The sequence below is a fragment of the Engraulis encrasicolus genome, chromosome 13 (genome assembly GCF_034702125.1).
Source record: "Engraulis encrasicolus isolate BLACKSEA-1 chromosome 13, IST_EnEncr_1.0, whole genome shotgun sequence".
Lineage (NCBI taxonomy): Eukaryota > Metazoa > Chordata > Actinopteri > Clupeiformes > Engraulidae > Engraulis > Engraulis encrasicolus.
Window position 1 is genome coordinate 6,119,705 of NC_085869.1, and position 15,000 is coordinate 6,134,704.

Genomic DNA, 15,000 nt, shown 5'->3' on the forward strand with positions numbered 1-15,000 from the left:
TTTACTGTAGTGAAATGGTGCGGGGCCACCGGGAAATGCTAAATGCTATACCAGATGGCCAGGTCATCCCTGGAGGTGGTAGAAGATGTTCCTAATCATCCCGTCACTTCCTGCTCTCTTCACCTCTTCCCCTATCTCCTCCTCTTCCTCCCTCCCCCAGTCTCATACTATACTTTAGTGTTCTAGAACCCACAGCAGGTTCTGAGACATTCACTACGTTTACATGAACGTTTTGATTCAGAATTAATAATTCAGAATGAAATAGTTCCGTTGAGTTTACTTTGATCTTTCCTTTAATTCCGAATTGGGGTTTACATGAATTTTCCAAAGCGGAATTAAGCTTTACTCAGAATTAAAGTCAATTAATTCTGAATTGAATGTCTCATGTAAACATAGCAATTGTCATTCTGGGGTCATCCCTATGGTCCCCGGGTCCTATGTTCCCCAGGTCCTATGTTCCCCTCTACCGGGGAACATAGGACCCTTTTTTCAAAAAAGGGTTCTATGTTCCCCACTGCTTCCAAGTAGACTGCTGTCGCATGGCAAAGCGCAGGTTGTTGTTGCACCTCTGACAGGTTAGGTTTAGGGATAGTTTTGGTCAGGGCACAAATTTACAACTCAGAAACATTGCATTTCTGACAGGTTAGGTTTAGGGATGGTTTTGGGAAGGGCACAATTTTAAAACTCGGAAACATACAAAGCGGGAACCCCTTTTTAGAAAAAAGGTCCTATGTTCCCCGTTCCCATACAAAGACAGGGGAACATAGGACCCAGGGAACATAGGACCCGGGGAACATACAGTCCCAAGAAAAAGTTTGTACACCCTTTGAAATGTCTTACCTTTCTGTCAAAATTGGTCATAAAACGTGATCTGATCTTCCCGGAAATCACAAGAAGGAACAACCAGAGTCTGCTTTAACTAATTCAACCCAAACATTTACAAGTTTTCATATTTTCATTGCCCATAAGATGTAAACATTCACAGGACAGCAAGGCATAAGTAAGTACACCCTTGCATTCAATAGGTTTTAACCCTAAGTTAGTCGCAATAACCTCAACCAGATGTTTCCTGTAGTTGCAAATCAGATTAACAAAACAATCTGGATGTATCTGGTCTCCCTCTTCTTAAGAAAACTGCCTCTCGTCAGCAAGGTTTGTGGGATGTCTGGAGTGCATAGCTTTCTTGACTTCATGCCATATAATCTCAATTGTTTTTTGTCAGGGCTTTGCCTGGGCTATTCCAGAATGTGTATTTCATTATTATGAAGCCATTCTAAAGTCGATTTGCTTCTAAAGTATGGGTTTTTGTCACATTTCAGCATCCGTCCTCTTGTGTGCTTCAACTGTGTGACAGACTACCTCACTTTTTTCTGTAAAATATCTCGATAAACTTCTGAGTTCATTGTTCCACTGATAATAGCACACTGAAAAGGGCCTGAGGCAGCAAGGTAGCCGCATATAATGATGCTCCCACCACCACACTCAAACGTGGAGATGATGTTTTGGTGAAGGTGTGGTTCTCCAGTTCTCCTCCAAACATGACATTGTGTGTTCCTCTGAACAATTCAACTTTGGTTTCAACGTTGGTCTACAGAATATTTTGCAGTAATTCTATGAAGCATATAAATGCTTTTTTGCAAACCTCAAAGGTGCAGCAATATTTTTTTGGACAGAAACCCCATTCATTTTAGATTGGCAGAATGAATCCTTTTTTTTAGCTATTCTTGGTTACATCTCCTCTTCTGAGTATGGTGGCGGGAGCATCATTATATGCTGCTACCTTGCTGCCTCAGGCCCTTGACAGTTTGTTATTATCAGTGGAACAATGAACTCAAGTTTATTGTGATATTTTACAGAAAAAACGTGAGGAAGTCTGTCACACAGTTGAAGCACGCAAGAGTATGGGTCCTGAAATGTGACAACAACCCATACTTTAGAAGCAAATCGACTTTAGAATGGCTTCATAATAATGAAATACACATTCTGAAATAGCCCAGTCAAAGCCCTGACAAAAAACAATTGAGATTATATGGCACGAAGTCAAGAAAGCTATGCACTCCAGACATCCCACAAACCTTGCTGACAAGAGGCAGTTCTCTAAAGAAGAGGGAGACAAGATACAAACAGATTGTTTTGTTAATCTGATCTGCAACTACAGGACAAGTCTGGTTGATGATATTGCATCTAACTGAGGGTTAAAACCTACTTAATGCAAGGGTGTACTTACTTATGCCCTGCGCTCCTGTGAATGTTATGGCCTTATGACCAATAAAAATATGATAACATGTTAAATGTTTGGGTGGAATTAATTAAATCAGACTCTGATTGTTCCTTCTTGAGATTTCCAGGAAGATCAGACCATGTTTTATGATCAATTTTGACAGAAATGTAAGAAATTTCAAAGGGTGTACAAACTTTTTCCTGGGACTGTAGGTACGCTCCCGTCATTCTCCACCCCCTTCTCGTCTTCATCCTCTTCCACCTCTCCTCTTCCTCTCAGTCCTGTCAAGCATGCCAGCAGAGAGAGGGGACATCCCCACTGCAAGCATGCCAGCAGAGAGAGGGGACATCCCCACTGCAAGCATGCCAGCAGAGAGAGGGGACATCCCCACTGCAAGCATGCCAGCAGAGAGAGGGGACATCCCCACTGCAAGCATGCCAGCAGAGAGAGGGGACATCCCCACTGCAAGCATGCCAGCAGAGAGAGGGGACATCCCCACTGCAAGCATGCCAGCAGAGAGAGGGGACATCCCCACTGCAAGCATGCCAGCAGAGAGAGGGGGACATCCCCACTGCAAGCATGCCAGCAGAGAGAGGGGACATCCCCACTGCAAGCATGCCAGCAGAGAGAGGGGACATCCCCACTGTCAAGCAGGCCAGCAGAGAGAGGGGACATCCCCACTGCAAGCATGCCAGCAGAGAGAGGGGACATCCCCACTGTCAAGCATGCCAGCAGAGAGAGGGGACATCCCCACTGCAAGCATGCCAGCAGAGAGAGGGGACATCCCCACTGCAAGCATGCCAGCAGAGAGAGGGGACATCCCCACTGCAAGCATGCCAGCAGAGAGAGGGGACATCCCCACTGCAAGCATGCCAGCAGAGAGAGGGGACATCCCCACTGCAAGCATGCCAGCAGAGAGAGGGGACATCCCCACTGCAAGCAATCGAGGAGGACACAGCGCAACGCCCTGCGCTGATAATCACTTATCTCAGCTTAATTTGCCTCCCCTCTCCACACAAATGCACACACACGCAGGCACACACACGCACACGCACGCACGCACACACGAACAAACGCGCGCACACACACACACACACACACACACACACACACACACACACACACACACACACACACACACACACACACACACACACACACACACACACACACACACACACACACACAATGCTTCAGATCCTCATCTCTTCTTTTTAAATCGGGCAGTTGACAGGACACCCCCCCTGCGGGGTCCTCAGAGTAAAGCCTCATTAGAGGACATGGCCTGCGTATTGCTGGTGCATGCACAGTGGCCGAAGGGCTTGGGTGTGTGTGTGTGTGTGTGTGTGTGTGTGTGTGTGTGTGTGTGTGTGTGTGTGTGTGTGTGTGTGTGTGTGTGTGTGTGTGTGTGTGTGTGTGTGTGTGTGTGTGTGTGTGTGTGTGTGTGTGTAGGGTGGATGAGCGTCTGTGGCGGCTGGGCCGTGACTAATTGAGCCCGGCCGAAGCACCCGGCTCTCTGGGGTCGTGTCAAGCACAAATTGAATTCCCCAGCAGAGAGAAGAGAGAGAGAGAGAGAGAGAGAGAGAGAGAGAGAGAGAGAGATAGAGCAAGAGAGAGAGAGAGAGAGAGAGAGAGAGAGAGAGAGAGAGGGGGGAAGAGGAGAGGAGAGGAGAGAGGAGGGGAGAGGAGAGGAGAAGAGAGGAGAAGAGAGGAGAGGATGGGGTAGGAGAGGAGAGAAGAGGAGAGGAGATGAGAGGAGAGAACAGGAGAGGAGGAATCAGAAGAGTGAGGATTATCATGCGGTGGGCGCTTCAGCATGACAGCCCTGCCCAATGTTTTACATGGAAAAGCTCCCCTCCGCTCTGGTCTCCTCTGCTCTGTATTTATGCCGAGCCTCCTCCTCCCTCACAATGTGCTAAGAGGGAAAGAACAAGCACTCTGCTGCATTAGAGATGCTACCCGCTATAGGGGATGGAATGTAGATTTAGGAATTAGAGAGCAAAACTGGGTTGAATAGGCTATTCTACTTTAGGCATTTAAAGTGTGTGTAGATATATGTGTGTACACAGTAAAAACTGCAGTGTTGATTCAACACTTAGAGAGTCCTCTGAGACTAAATACATCCTAGTTAAATTGACACTCTAGGTGTTATATTAGATTACATTACATTACATTGCACTTAGCTGACGCTTTCATTTAATCAAAGCGACTTACAACTATTATTTTTTTCAGGGTATTGGTTACAATTCCTGGAGCAATGTGGGGTTAGGTGCCTGGCTCAAGGGCACTTCTGCCATGGATGGAGATGTAGGGAGAGGTCAGGGGGGATTCAAACCCGCAACCCCTAGATTGAAAGACCAACTCTCTAACCACTAGGCCACGGTGTTGAATTAACACTGCATTTTTTATTGTGTATACACGAGATACGTATATTAAAATATTCTAACTCATGACTACATGTTATTCTGTTTTTCTGAGTTGTTTCATATCAATGTCGTTTTTCCAACAGCGCAGGATATTCTTGGAGATCAGGAAATTTCCCCCCCGCAGTCTCCTCTGGTGTTTACCATTATTACTGCAGTCATTGTGAAAAAAAAAACATAATTAACACAGATTATTTTTTTGCTGCTCATTATTCTTATGCCTTCATGAAAAGAAAGACAATCTTAAGTCATTAATCATAGCCCGTGGGTGGTGGTTATCACTGAATTACTGTGGCTAAGAAGAAAAAGTATTGGCACAGGGGAGTACTTATTAGTTCTTTTTCTGCTTGGCAAATGACGTGTTTTAATAAACATTAGATATTATCGTTCATGCTCATCTCTTTTCATTGATTCGTTTTAAAACTGGAACAGGGCTCCAGTCAAACGTGCAGGTGTAATGATGACTATCAAATGCTAGTAGAAAAACCTGGCTATCACAGATTATTACAATCAATGCTTCTTACTAATGAGATACCATGCCTATTCTTTTGGGAAATGGGTTCAAATCTGATGACATTTTGCAGTTCTCTTCAGCCAATCTGTTGATCTTGCAGCAAAGCTTTCTTTTTTCGTGAATTAACTGAGCATGAATCATGCAATGAGCCAGTCCTGTGCAGACATTGGATTAATTGATTCAGAAATGGTTTGAAAACAGCTGGGAAAAGGGGAAAAAAATCACTTAAACAAAACTTTTTTCCTCTTTTATACTTTTATACTGTATATTTAAATAAAAACCATAAAAAAAAAACATATTTAAAGAAAAGAGCCTTCTTTCTCCATGTTGAAATAGTCAGGACTGGAGTGGATGTCACACAGCCTGACGTCCATCAAACAGACAGACAGACAGAATCAATCCTTCAGGAATGCCTGTCAGAACTGAGAGAGATATGTCAAAAAGACATCGCCAGTGCCCAGAGAGATGCCAGACTGAAAAAAAAAAAAACGATCATTTTTTAAAGCGGCAAAAAAGAAGAGACGACTCTTTGCTTTCACGGGAGTATCCCCTGGTGAGGGATAGAGTGATTTATCTCAGAAAACCATTAAAAATAGAGGAAGTGAGAGAGGTCCCATGGCAACATTTAGCAAATATTTGGAACAAAGGAGTTAGCCTGCTTATGTGTCTATATATCCTATTATCTACCATGATCTAACACCATGGGGATCGACCAAAGCAGTCTCCTCTGGGTATGGGAATATTAAGTGCGGTAGTGTATAGCGCTCTATGGCTTAGCTACTCAAAATAAGAGGATCTTTCCACACAGCACTTGCTGGTAATGCATTTGTAATTCATTATGGCAGTATGGCGGGTGTGTGCAAATCATAGAGGTAGAAAATAACACTGGAGGTGACCCCGCCCCCCTTTTTACGGCAATCTGTAGCGGCCATTATCTCTAGGTAGATCAGAGAAATGGAAATTAACGGAGAAGGAGGCTCACCTCTGTCAAAAATGGCTTAATCATGTGAAAATGTCCATCAACACACTATACAAGGACAATAGCTGAAGTGTGTTGCTAACTATGTTCATAAAATATATAATTTGATTTTTAAATGTATTTTATTGACATTTCAAATTTGGTCTTTGATTAATGTGTTACTTCATATCCACACAGTTTTAGTCACTTTTTTGACAGGGGTGGGCGTGTTCTCCATTGACTTGCATTGACTGAAGGTGCCTACACTACCTACGGAAGTTAGGAAGCTCCATGTGCCATTTCCCAGTGCTCTCGCAAATAGTCACCTCTAGTGTTATTTTCTACCTCTATGGTGCAAATATCCCGCCTGCTCCGCTGCCAACAGCCAATCATTATGATGTACCGTTAAAAAAAAACAGTGTTACTGCGCCTCTGCACTGTCAAAATAAAATGTGAGAAAAGTAGCTGTAAAAGCTTAATTTTGACCCTGCCGTGGCCTAAGGGTAGGGCACTGGGTTACTACGCCAGTGACCCGGGATCGTTTCTGGCCCGGGTCATATGCCGATCCTTCCCTGTCTCTCTCTCCCCACTCATTTTCTGTCTCTACTACACTGTCCTGTCAAAAATAAAGGCAAAAAAGCCCTAAAAATATATATATTTAAAAAAACCCGTAATTTTAATTCACAGGAAGCCTCAAAATATGGTATTCTGATAAACCTGTCATGATGGTTTTAACCATGTAATATTTTTTGTGACCATCACTTATCTGAGAGTCCTTAACTCTTTTATCAGAGGGTCTTGTGTTACTGGTCTCAATGATAAATAGATTCCAAAAGGTGTCTCCAAGATTGCTGCATGATGGCAAAGAAGTCTATGGATCCGGTAAGCATCCTCACCTGTCTGTTGGAGCCGTCATATTCACACCTCTCGATCTTGCCCAGGCTGCCGTCTGAGAAGTACAGCTTCTCCGCCTTGTGGTCGATGGTCAGGCCGTTGGGCGTGAAGATGTCGGCGCCCACGATCACCTGGATGTTGTTGCCGGCCAGAGTGGAGCGCATGATGCTGGGACGCTGCTCGTTCCAATTGGTCCAGAACATCAGGCTACGATGAAGACAGAACAACACAAACATTACATTACATTGCATTTGGCAGACGCTTTATAACCGAAGCGACTTCCATATGAGGACATAGTCATAGCCAGCATCACTAACAGCTACAAAGTGCACAGGAAATATACAGAACAAGCGCAGATGCTAGGTTTTTTTTGTGTACACACACACACACACACACACACACACACACACACACACACACACACACACACACACACACACACACACACACACACACACACACACACACACACACACACACACATACACACACACACACACAAAGAGTCTGACCTGGGGCAAGGGCAGCTCAAACATTAGTCTAGTAGATAGTGACGAAAGAGGAGAGTCTTTACTTGGTTCTTACTAAATGTGGCTGCACACACAGTACACACAAATGCAAAAAGTTTCCAAAGAAAGTTTCCCATAGGATCAAGGATGCACTGAGGATGGTCTGAATGGGACCGAAACGTTTGCACTGTTCACTTAGGTAGCACTTTTTTATTTTCGAAACATGCAATAAAAGGATATTATCGCATCGGCATACAAGGTGTGCAAGTTCCCCTTCCTTGATCCTATAGTTAACCTGTTGGAACCTACGCACCCACCCGGCATCAAGAGAAAAGGCGCGGTACCTCCCTTTGAAAGAACATTCAAAGAAAGTTTCCCAAAACATCAGGCTGAGAGAAAGAACAGCAGCACATATTGTCGCAAGTAAAACACATGCATGACTGAAGTACCATGGAAAGCTGCACCTGCTGAAAAAGAAGCCTTTGAGGTGTGTGGGCTCTCGCAAAACAAGTAAAACACAAACACATCTGTGATTTCTACAACCTGCTCATCCAAAGCATTGAGAAAAAGAACAGCAAAAACACAGATGTACATTTTTAAATATGATATCATAATTCTCTAATCACTTATACCTGTACTTATTACCAATTCAGCACTGCTGCTGAACTTGGGGAGTCCAAACAATTACAAGCAGTTTGTCCAAAAAACAAGTTCAAAATAAAACAAGTTTCCATCTTTCTAATATTACTTAGTTATATATTAAACAAAGTCAGATCCACTCAAAATGATCATCATTACATTTCATGTACTTAAAATTTGCTGGTACAAAAAAAGATGTATTACAGAGAACCATAGAACAAGCTGACTCCAAACACTCTTATTACTCAAGCTGCTCTTTGCAAGAAAGGGCCACTCATATTGCGGTTCAACACTGTGGTACACACATCCCAGCTCAAAGGAATCAGACACAGTTCTGTGATAAAAAGATGTAACATCCCTTCATTCCGAAAGCCAAGGCATTATCATGCGCATAATATATACATATCCCTGGAGATCACTTGGACCCACAACACTGCCAATCCCATAACACCTCCTCCCCACCACCACCACCCCCCCACCCCACCCCCACCCCCACCGCCTCAGGAATCAGAACTGAGCAAATAAGATGTGTGAAATTGAGTTGAGGACAAGATGATGACTTTAATAGACTAAAGAGGGAAACATTAAAGGTCCTCCCTGTCTGTTGAGAAAATAAATCAAGACATATCAGAATTATTCATAGCATCATCCAGACTACATTAATCTGCTGTGCGTGTCTCTCTCTCTCGCACGATTGCTCTGGCTGCTATCTGCAATCAAATCTGACTGTGGTGTCCTGTCTTTTACAACCACACAGGAGCATTAATGTCAATAACGACGTAGCAATGTTTTTTTTTCTCCCTCCACCGTCTGCTAGCATGCTTTCAGAAAGATAAAAAGACAAATTACTTTTTAAAATCTTGATATATAATTTGTAGATCTTGTTAAGCCGTGTGCTGGTGAAAATTGAAATGTGAAAAGGTAATGCATTTTTAATAATTGCACTCCTTACAAGGCAAACTGAGGGAGAGGGAGAGAGAGCCAAACAGAGCCAAAGAAAAAACCCTTACAGTAAATTAGAAGTAGAAATGAAGAAAAGATCTTGCTACCCTCCATGACCACTGTACATTTCACAGCCTCTGAAGGACAACACAGTTTCAATAAATTCATGGAAAAAAGAGGGGGGGGTATGCCTCATTTGAACTGATGCAAATAGAACCATCATAATCCATTATGCATGACTGAGCATGGGGGGTTTAAATTGGGCTGGGTCCCTATAGAGCAGGGTTTCCCAAACTGGGGTGCATGCACCCCTGGGGGTGCGCAGCCTGCCATAAGGGGGTGCAGGAGCTGAATAGAGGAATGATGGATATGTGAGGTTTTCTCCATCATTAATGATCATTCATTCATTAGTTTTTAATTGTATGGTGAATTGTATGCTGAAGGGTCCATGAGAATTGTACAATAGTTTAACTCTAGACTATTGTAAAAAGAGGATTCTCCAAAACAATTGTGCAAAATGTGCAGTTAATCCATACTTTCATGGACATCAGCACACCAAAATATTCGATTAGGGGGTGCGCGAACCACATTGAAATGTACAAGGGGGTGCACAGGGGAAAAAGTTTGGGAGCCACTGCTATAGAGTACTGTGGAGCTTTAGAACACCCTCACTCTGCCATGGCAACACAGCCAACCACAACTGCTAACGCAAATGCTGAGCCCCTTATGCTACAGGGTGCGTTCCAATATGCGACCTTGCGTCCTCCACTTGTGCTTGTGGCCTCGCCCCGCCTCCTGGCCCCTCCCCAAACAATAAAGTTTCCCCGCTGACAGCCTAGCCAAAACAATGTTTGGGGGACTATTCTTCATTCACCATCCAGTTTGCAAATGAGAAAATTACTTTACAATTGAGCTCTTGCAAGATATTGAAATATAATGCTGTTGTCAGTGATGTCATCATGACATATTACTTCCTGGTACTAGGCCACAAGCACAAGTGGAGGACGCAAGGTCGCATATCGGAACACACTCACAGTGTAGATACTAATAGAACTGACTGGCTTGGCCACAGGGCTTTTGCCTGGTGGACTGTTGATGATTATGGCCTGGACCTCCCCTCAATGATATAAGACCTCATGGTACTACAGCATGCCTCTCCAAGATAGTTAGATATTAATTCAGCATTTTGTCTGTTGCAGTCAAAATCTCATGTATTTGATCATTTATTTTTCTGCCACAGGCTTCATCGTCTAACTCAATGCCTGCTACACCGGCCTTTGGCTAAAATTGGATGCTGTGCTACAGAACAGATCAATGTGACACACAAGAGGAATAGAGGCAATGCAGAACAGAATAACAAATCGATTATTATCTATAATAGCTTATTACTGATATTGCCAAAGAATACATCAGAAGGTTAAATATGAGAAAGACGATGAATTCATAAACCATCGCTTGTTTGTACTGAAGGTCATAACATTGTAGAGCGAATGACAGGCTTTACTGCAAGCGAGTCAGTGACTGGCTCGTGGGGGCAATGAAAGAGAATGAAATAGTTCAATCCATTATAGTCTGTTCCAATTCACTGATCTCAGTCAGTAAAATAACGAGAAGTGACACTGAATGTCGTTTTGGCTGGAAGTCCTCCTAGGTGGCGATGACCAATTCAACGTCTCACAAGAGGAGACGCTGACACAACATTGTGACATCACTGCCACAAGGCTGATGTGGGATGACTGCTTGTGTTCCGCAGGACACTAATCCACAAAGTCTCAATTCCTGTTTGAGAGATTGCACACATTGCAGCCGTGACAGCACAATGTCGCACACAAGGCTTTAGAAAATAATGGTCCTTCACTTTGTACTTTGGGACATGTCCACAAAGACAGATGAGAGACACAATTTATATCATGGCGTGACATTCTTGTAAACGGCCCTTAGCAACACCAGACTGATGGTCACTTCCTGTCACAGGTGATGGACAGGTTGTCAAATTTAGTTGATGATTCTTCAGGTGACCTTGTAGCTTTCTCAAGGTCAAATGCATCTGTTACTCAAGGGATGGTAACATAACTTGACTTAAATACGAGATGATTAAGTGTGTAGTCCAATGATCTAGGGGCTGGATTCTTCATTACTCATCCTGACTAGAAATATAGCACGTGAACAACAACCCTAAAATGTGAACACATTTTTAATGGCCCTGAAGAAAGTGGAGAAAATCGCATTATAATAGGATGGCATGCATATGATAAAGTGAATAACCTGATGTGTAATAAAGTACATTTAAACTGCAAATACAACAAAATAATAGCCTTTTTTCTTCTTTTTCTCGTTCTGTAATTGTCTGGCAGAGAATAGCTACACTGCTTAGATATCACGGCCAATTAATCATTGCAGGTTAAGTTCCAATTAGCAGGCAAGTATTGTGCTGTCGGTGGCATACCAAATTAGCAACATAAGCCATTTTCTGAGTTTTATTTTTTTCCTTGAACCCTTCGTCACGTTTCTTCCTGTGTAGCCTTCTAAATTTGCTGCTTCCCTTCCAAACCCCACACAGACAGACAGACAGACAGACAGACAGACAGACAGACAGACAGACAGACAGACAGACAGACAGACAGACAGACAGACAGACAGACAGACAGACAGACAGACACACAGACACACACACACACACACACACACACACACACACACACACACACACACACACACACACACACACACACACACACACACTTAAAGTTCGCAAATTGAACTTTCATGCAGCACAGGCGGTTTATCTACTATGTGACCCCATTGTGGAAACAACATGCTGGCAATTGCTTTGATGTTTATAGCCTCATTCTTTAGTGAAGGTCAAACCACTTACAGCTTTATTGTCAAAAAACCTCCCAAAAACGGGGGGAATACTTTGGGTTTCAAAATTCCAGTATAAAAAGTCCAATATCTGACCATAGCAGAAATTGACAGTGTAGCATCCTCTATCTCAAACATGCAGGTTATTCATTATTAATGTAAGTAATAATATGACACTGAAGTTGAAAGGGAATGCCTTATAATGTTGATATGCTGAATGCATTATGTACTGTACTTCACTGGTCTTGCAATAGGTACCATGCTGACTTCAAAGCAGGGATCGCATCAGGTTTTGACCCATATTGAAATAAATATGTTAAAGGGTTTTCTACCTCCATGATCCTCCATGCACAAGTGTGTGTGTGTGTGTGTGCGTGCATGTGTACCTGCCTGCGTGCGTGTGTGCGTGCGTATGTGTGTGTGTGTGTGTGTGTGTGTGTGTGTGTGTGTGTGTGTGTGTGTGTGTGTGTGTGCGTGCGTGCCTGCATGCGTGCATGCGTGCATGCGTGTGTTTCTGTCTGCTTGTCAGTGCTTGTTAGTTAACCAAGCCGGCCATGCTGTGAATCACAGATGTGAACTAGCCAACTGTGCTGGTAAATGGATTTCTATGACACAGTGGAAAACACTGAGGGACTGCAGCGCCTTTCATTAGCTCCCAGGTGTGCAGCTCTTTCCATTTACTCTTCTGATTTTCATGAAGTCAGTACATAACTTCAAAAGGGAATTGCTGAATCCAGATCCAGTTTGAAAATAAACATATAAACAAATAAATAAATATCTGATTATGGGTAACACAGTACTCAAAGGGAACCAGGTTGATTAAACTCAGAGGACACACTTTGTAAAAAAACTGACTGTATATGCAGACTTCAATATGAACAAAAGCAAATGTAGAGGAACTTGAATATCACACTGGTAACATGATGCAGTGACTTAGATGAAGAGGCATTGACAGTATTATGAGCTGTGCATTAGACAAGTAACCCCAGTAAACCCCATCTGCAAACTATAAAAGCACAATACACCACACTAAGGCTGTCACCCAAACACTAAATGTAACTATGAGGACAACCCCCAGGTCATTAAATAACAATATGGTTATTATTAAAATAAAAACAATATTGTAGGTGCATTACAGGTATTAATACTCAGCTCAATCCATTATGTCTAATGGGTAGCTGAGTGTGTGTGTTTGGGCGAAATAAAGCCATTTAATAAATACACCCTGAGCACAAAATGTGATGTAAATGCAGTCCATTTAAATTGGCTGCATAGACCTCTTAATCTCATTCCCACAGTCAGGGTTGCTGAGGTGAGCCGCATTGTAACTTATCTCCCCGACATGCCAATGGAACACGGAATGTGGAACACAGAATGTGGCAACAAAGCTTCCACTCCCTCAACAAGTGCTGAACCTGTATCTGGTTAAGCAGGTTAAGCACACTGCTGTCAGATAGTATAATTTGCTTGCAAGCCTAGAAAGCGCTAACAACATACATCTGTACTCAGTGTACCGTGAGTGACATTGGGCAAAGGTGTCTTTTTTTGTGCTAAATATTATGCCTGTATGAAGCAGAGGCAGAGAGAATAATGGACTTTGGGATAATGGACTTTATTGACAAAAGGGCTCCATTAAAGTTAACATGTGGATAATACGGTTTTGGAAGAGCTATAGGAGTAAAAAAAAAGTACAAGCATGAGCTGAGCTAAACTTTACTTTGACATTCATCCAGCATTAGCATGCTAACGCTGCCAGACAAAAGAGGCTCCGGAATTTACAAAAGCTTCAGTTCTCTACAGCTAACCAATCTTGGATAGAGTACATGACCTGAATAAATCTAATGTTGGCAAAGGACGCGCTCAACTTCTTGGAAAAAACGAAAGTCTTTGGGTGCGCGATAAAATGTATCAACTTAAGGAAGAAAAATCTGCACTCACAAGCTGCGTCTCATTATTTATTTATATTACCACCATGTCCAAAAAGCAAACGCGTTTCGGCTATCAAGCCTTCATCAGTGCGTGGTACATTCCTGAAGCTGAATAAATCTAAATCTTTGAAGAAAGAACGGTGGAGTGGAGACACCTAATTCTTAAAAAAAAAACATCAAGCAAGCATACATATCACACATTTAAACTCATCTACTGTTTAGCACTACCTACATTCAACCTACTGACCCAGTTCAAGGATTGGCACAGAAAAGAAAAGTAGGACGCATTGCTTACTTCTGACACTCGTCCAGAGCGAGCACGTGCGGGTGGTCGTCCTCGGACATGGTGACAACAGCCTGCCGGGTGAAAGCCCCGTGGCGTCGCTGGTCCACGCTGTGTCGACTGATGCTGGAGGTGGTGGAGCTGGTCCAGTAGACGGTGTCCCACGCACGGTGGTAGGCCAGGCCCTCCACTGAACCCACATCTGAGGAGGGGAGAGGGAGGGGGAGATAGATGATATAGGGGAGGGGTAGAGGGAGAGAGAGAGAGAGAGAGAGAGAGAGAGAGAGAGAGAGAGAGAGAGAGAGAGAGAGAGAGAGAGTCTTGATTAATCACTCTTTGAAAGACATAAGGAATAGTTATTCACAAGCCTTCAAATGAACCCACATCTAAGGGGGGGGAGGTAGAGTAGAGTAGAGTAGAGTAGAGTAGGGTAACTTTATTAATACCCAGGGGGAAATTCAGGTATCCAGTAGCTTACATAAATACACAAATAAACAAATGCCCATATGGACATTTCAAGACACAAATAACACAGGAATAGTCAGGGAGGGGAAAAATAAATAAATAAAAATAGTAAAGATAAAGAATGTGAAAATGTAATATGTAAAAAATGTAAAAAATGTAAAAAGGTAATTGTGCAAAAAGACATTCTGTGACTTGGGATAGACCATGACCAGGTAGGGGGAGATAGAGGATATAGGGGGAGCGGTGGGGAGAGGTGGAGAGAGAGAGAGAGAGAGAGAGAGAGAGAGAGAGAGAGAGAGAGAGAGAGAGAGAGAGAGAGAGAGAGAGAGAGAGAGAGAGAATCCTGATTAACTCCAGAATAG

At 43.1% G+C, this 15,000-nt stretch overlaps 1 protein-coding gene across 1 annotated transcript in view; it reads right to left on the bottom strand.

Annotated features, from left to right (window-relative positions):
- LOC134460642 (low-density lipoprotein receptor-related protein 1B-like) overlaps positions 1–15,000 on the bottom strand; it is a 573,784-nt gene that overhangs the window by 133,257 nt on the left and 425,527 nt on the right. Inside the window, exons 42-43 of the mRNA XM_063212999.1 lie at positions 14,186–14,375; positions 7,013–7,217 (exon numbers count right to left, since the gene is read on the bottom strand). Coding sequence (XP_063069069.1) covers positions 7,013–7,217; positions 14,186–14,375 — 395 coding nt within the window. The remainder of the gene's footprint in view (positions 1–7,012; positions 7,218–14,185; positions 14,376–15,000) is intronic.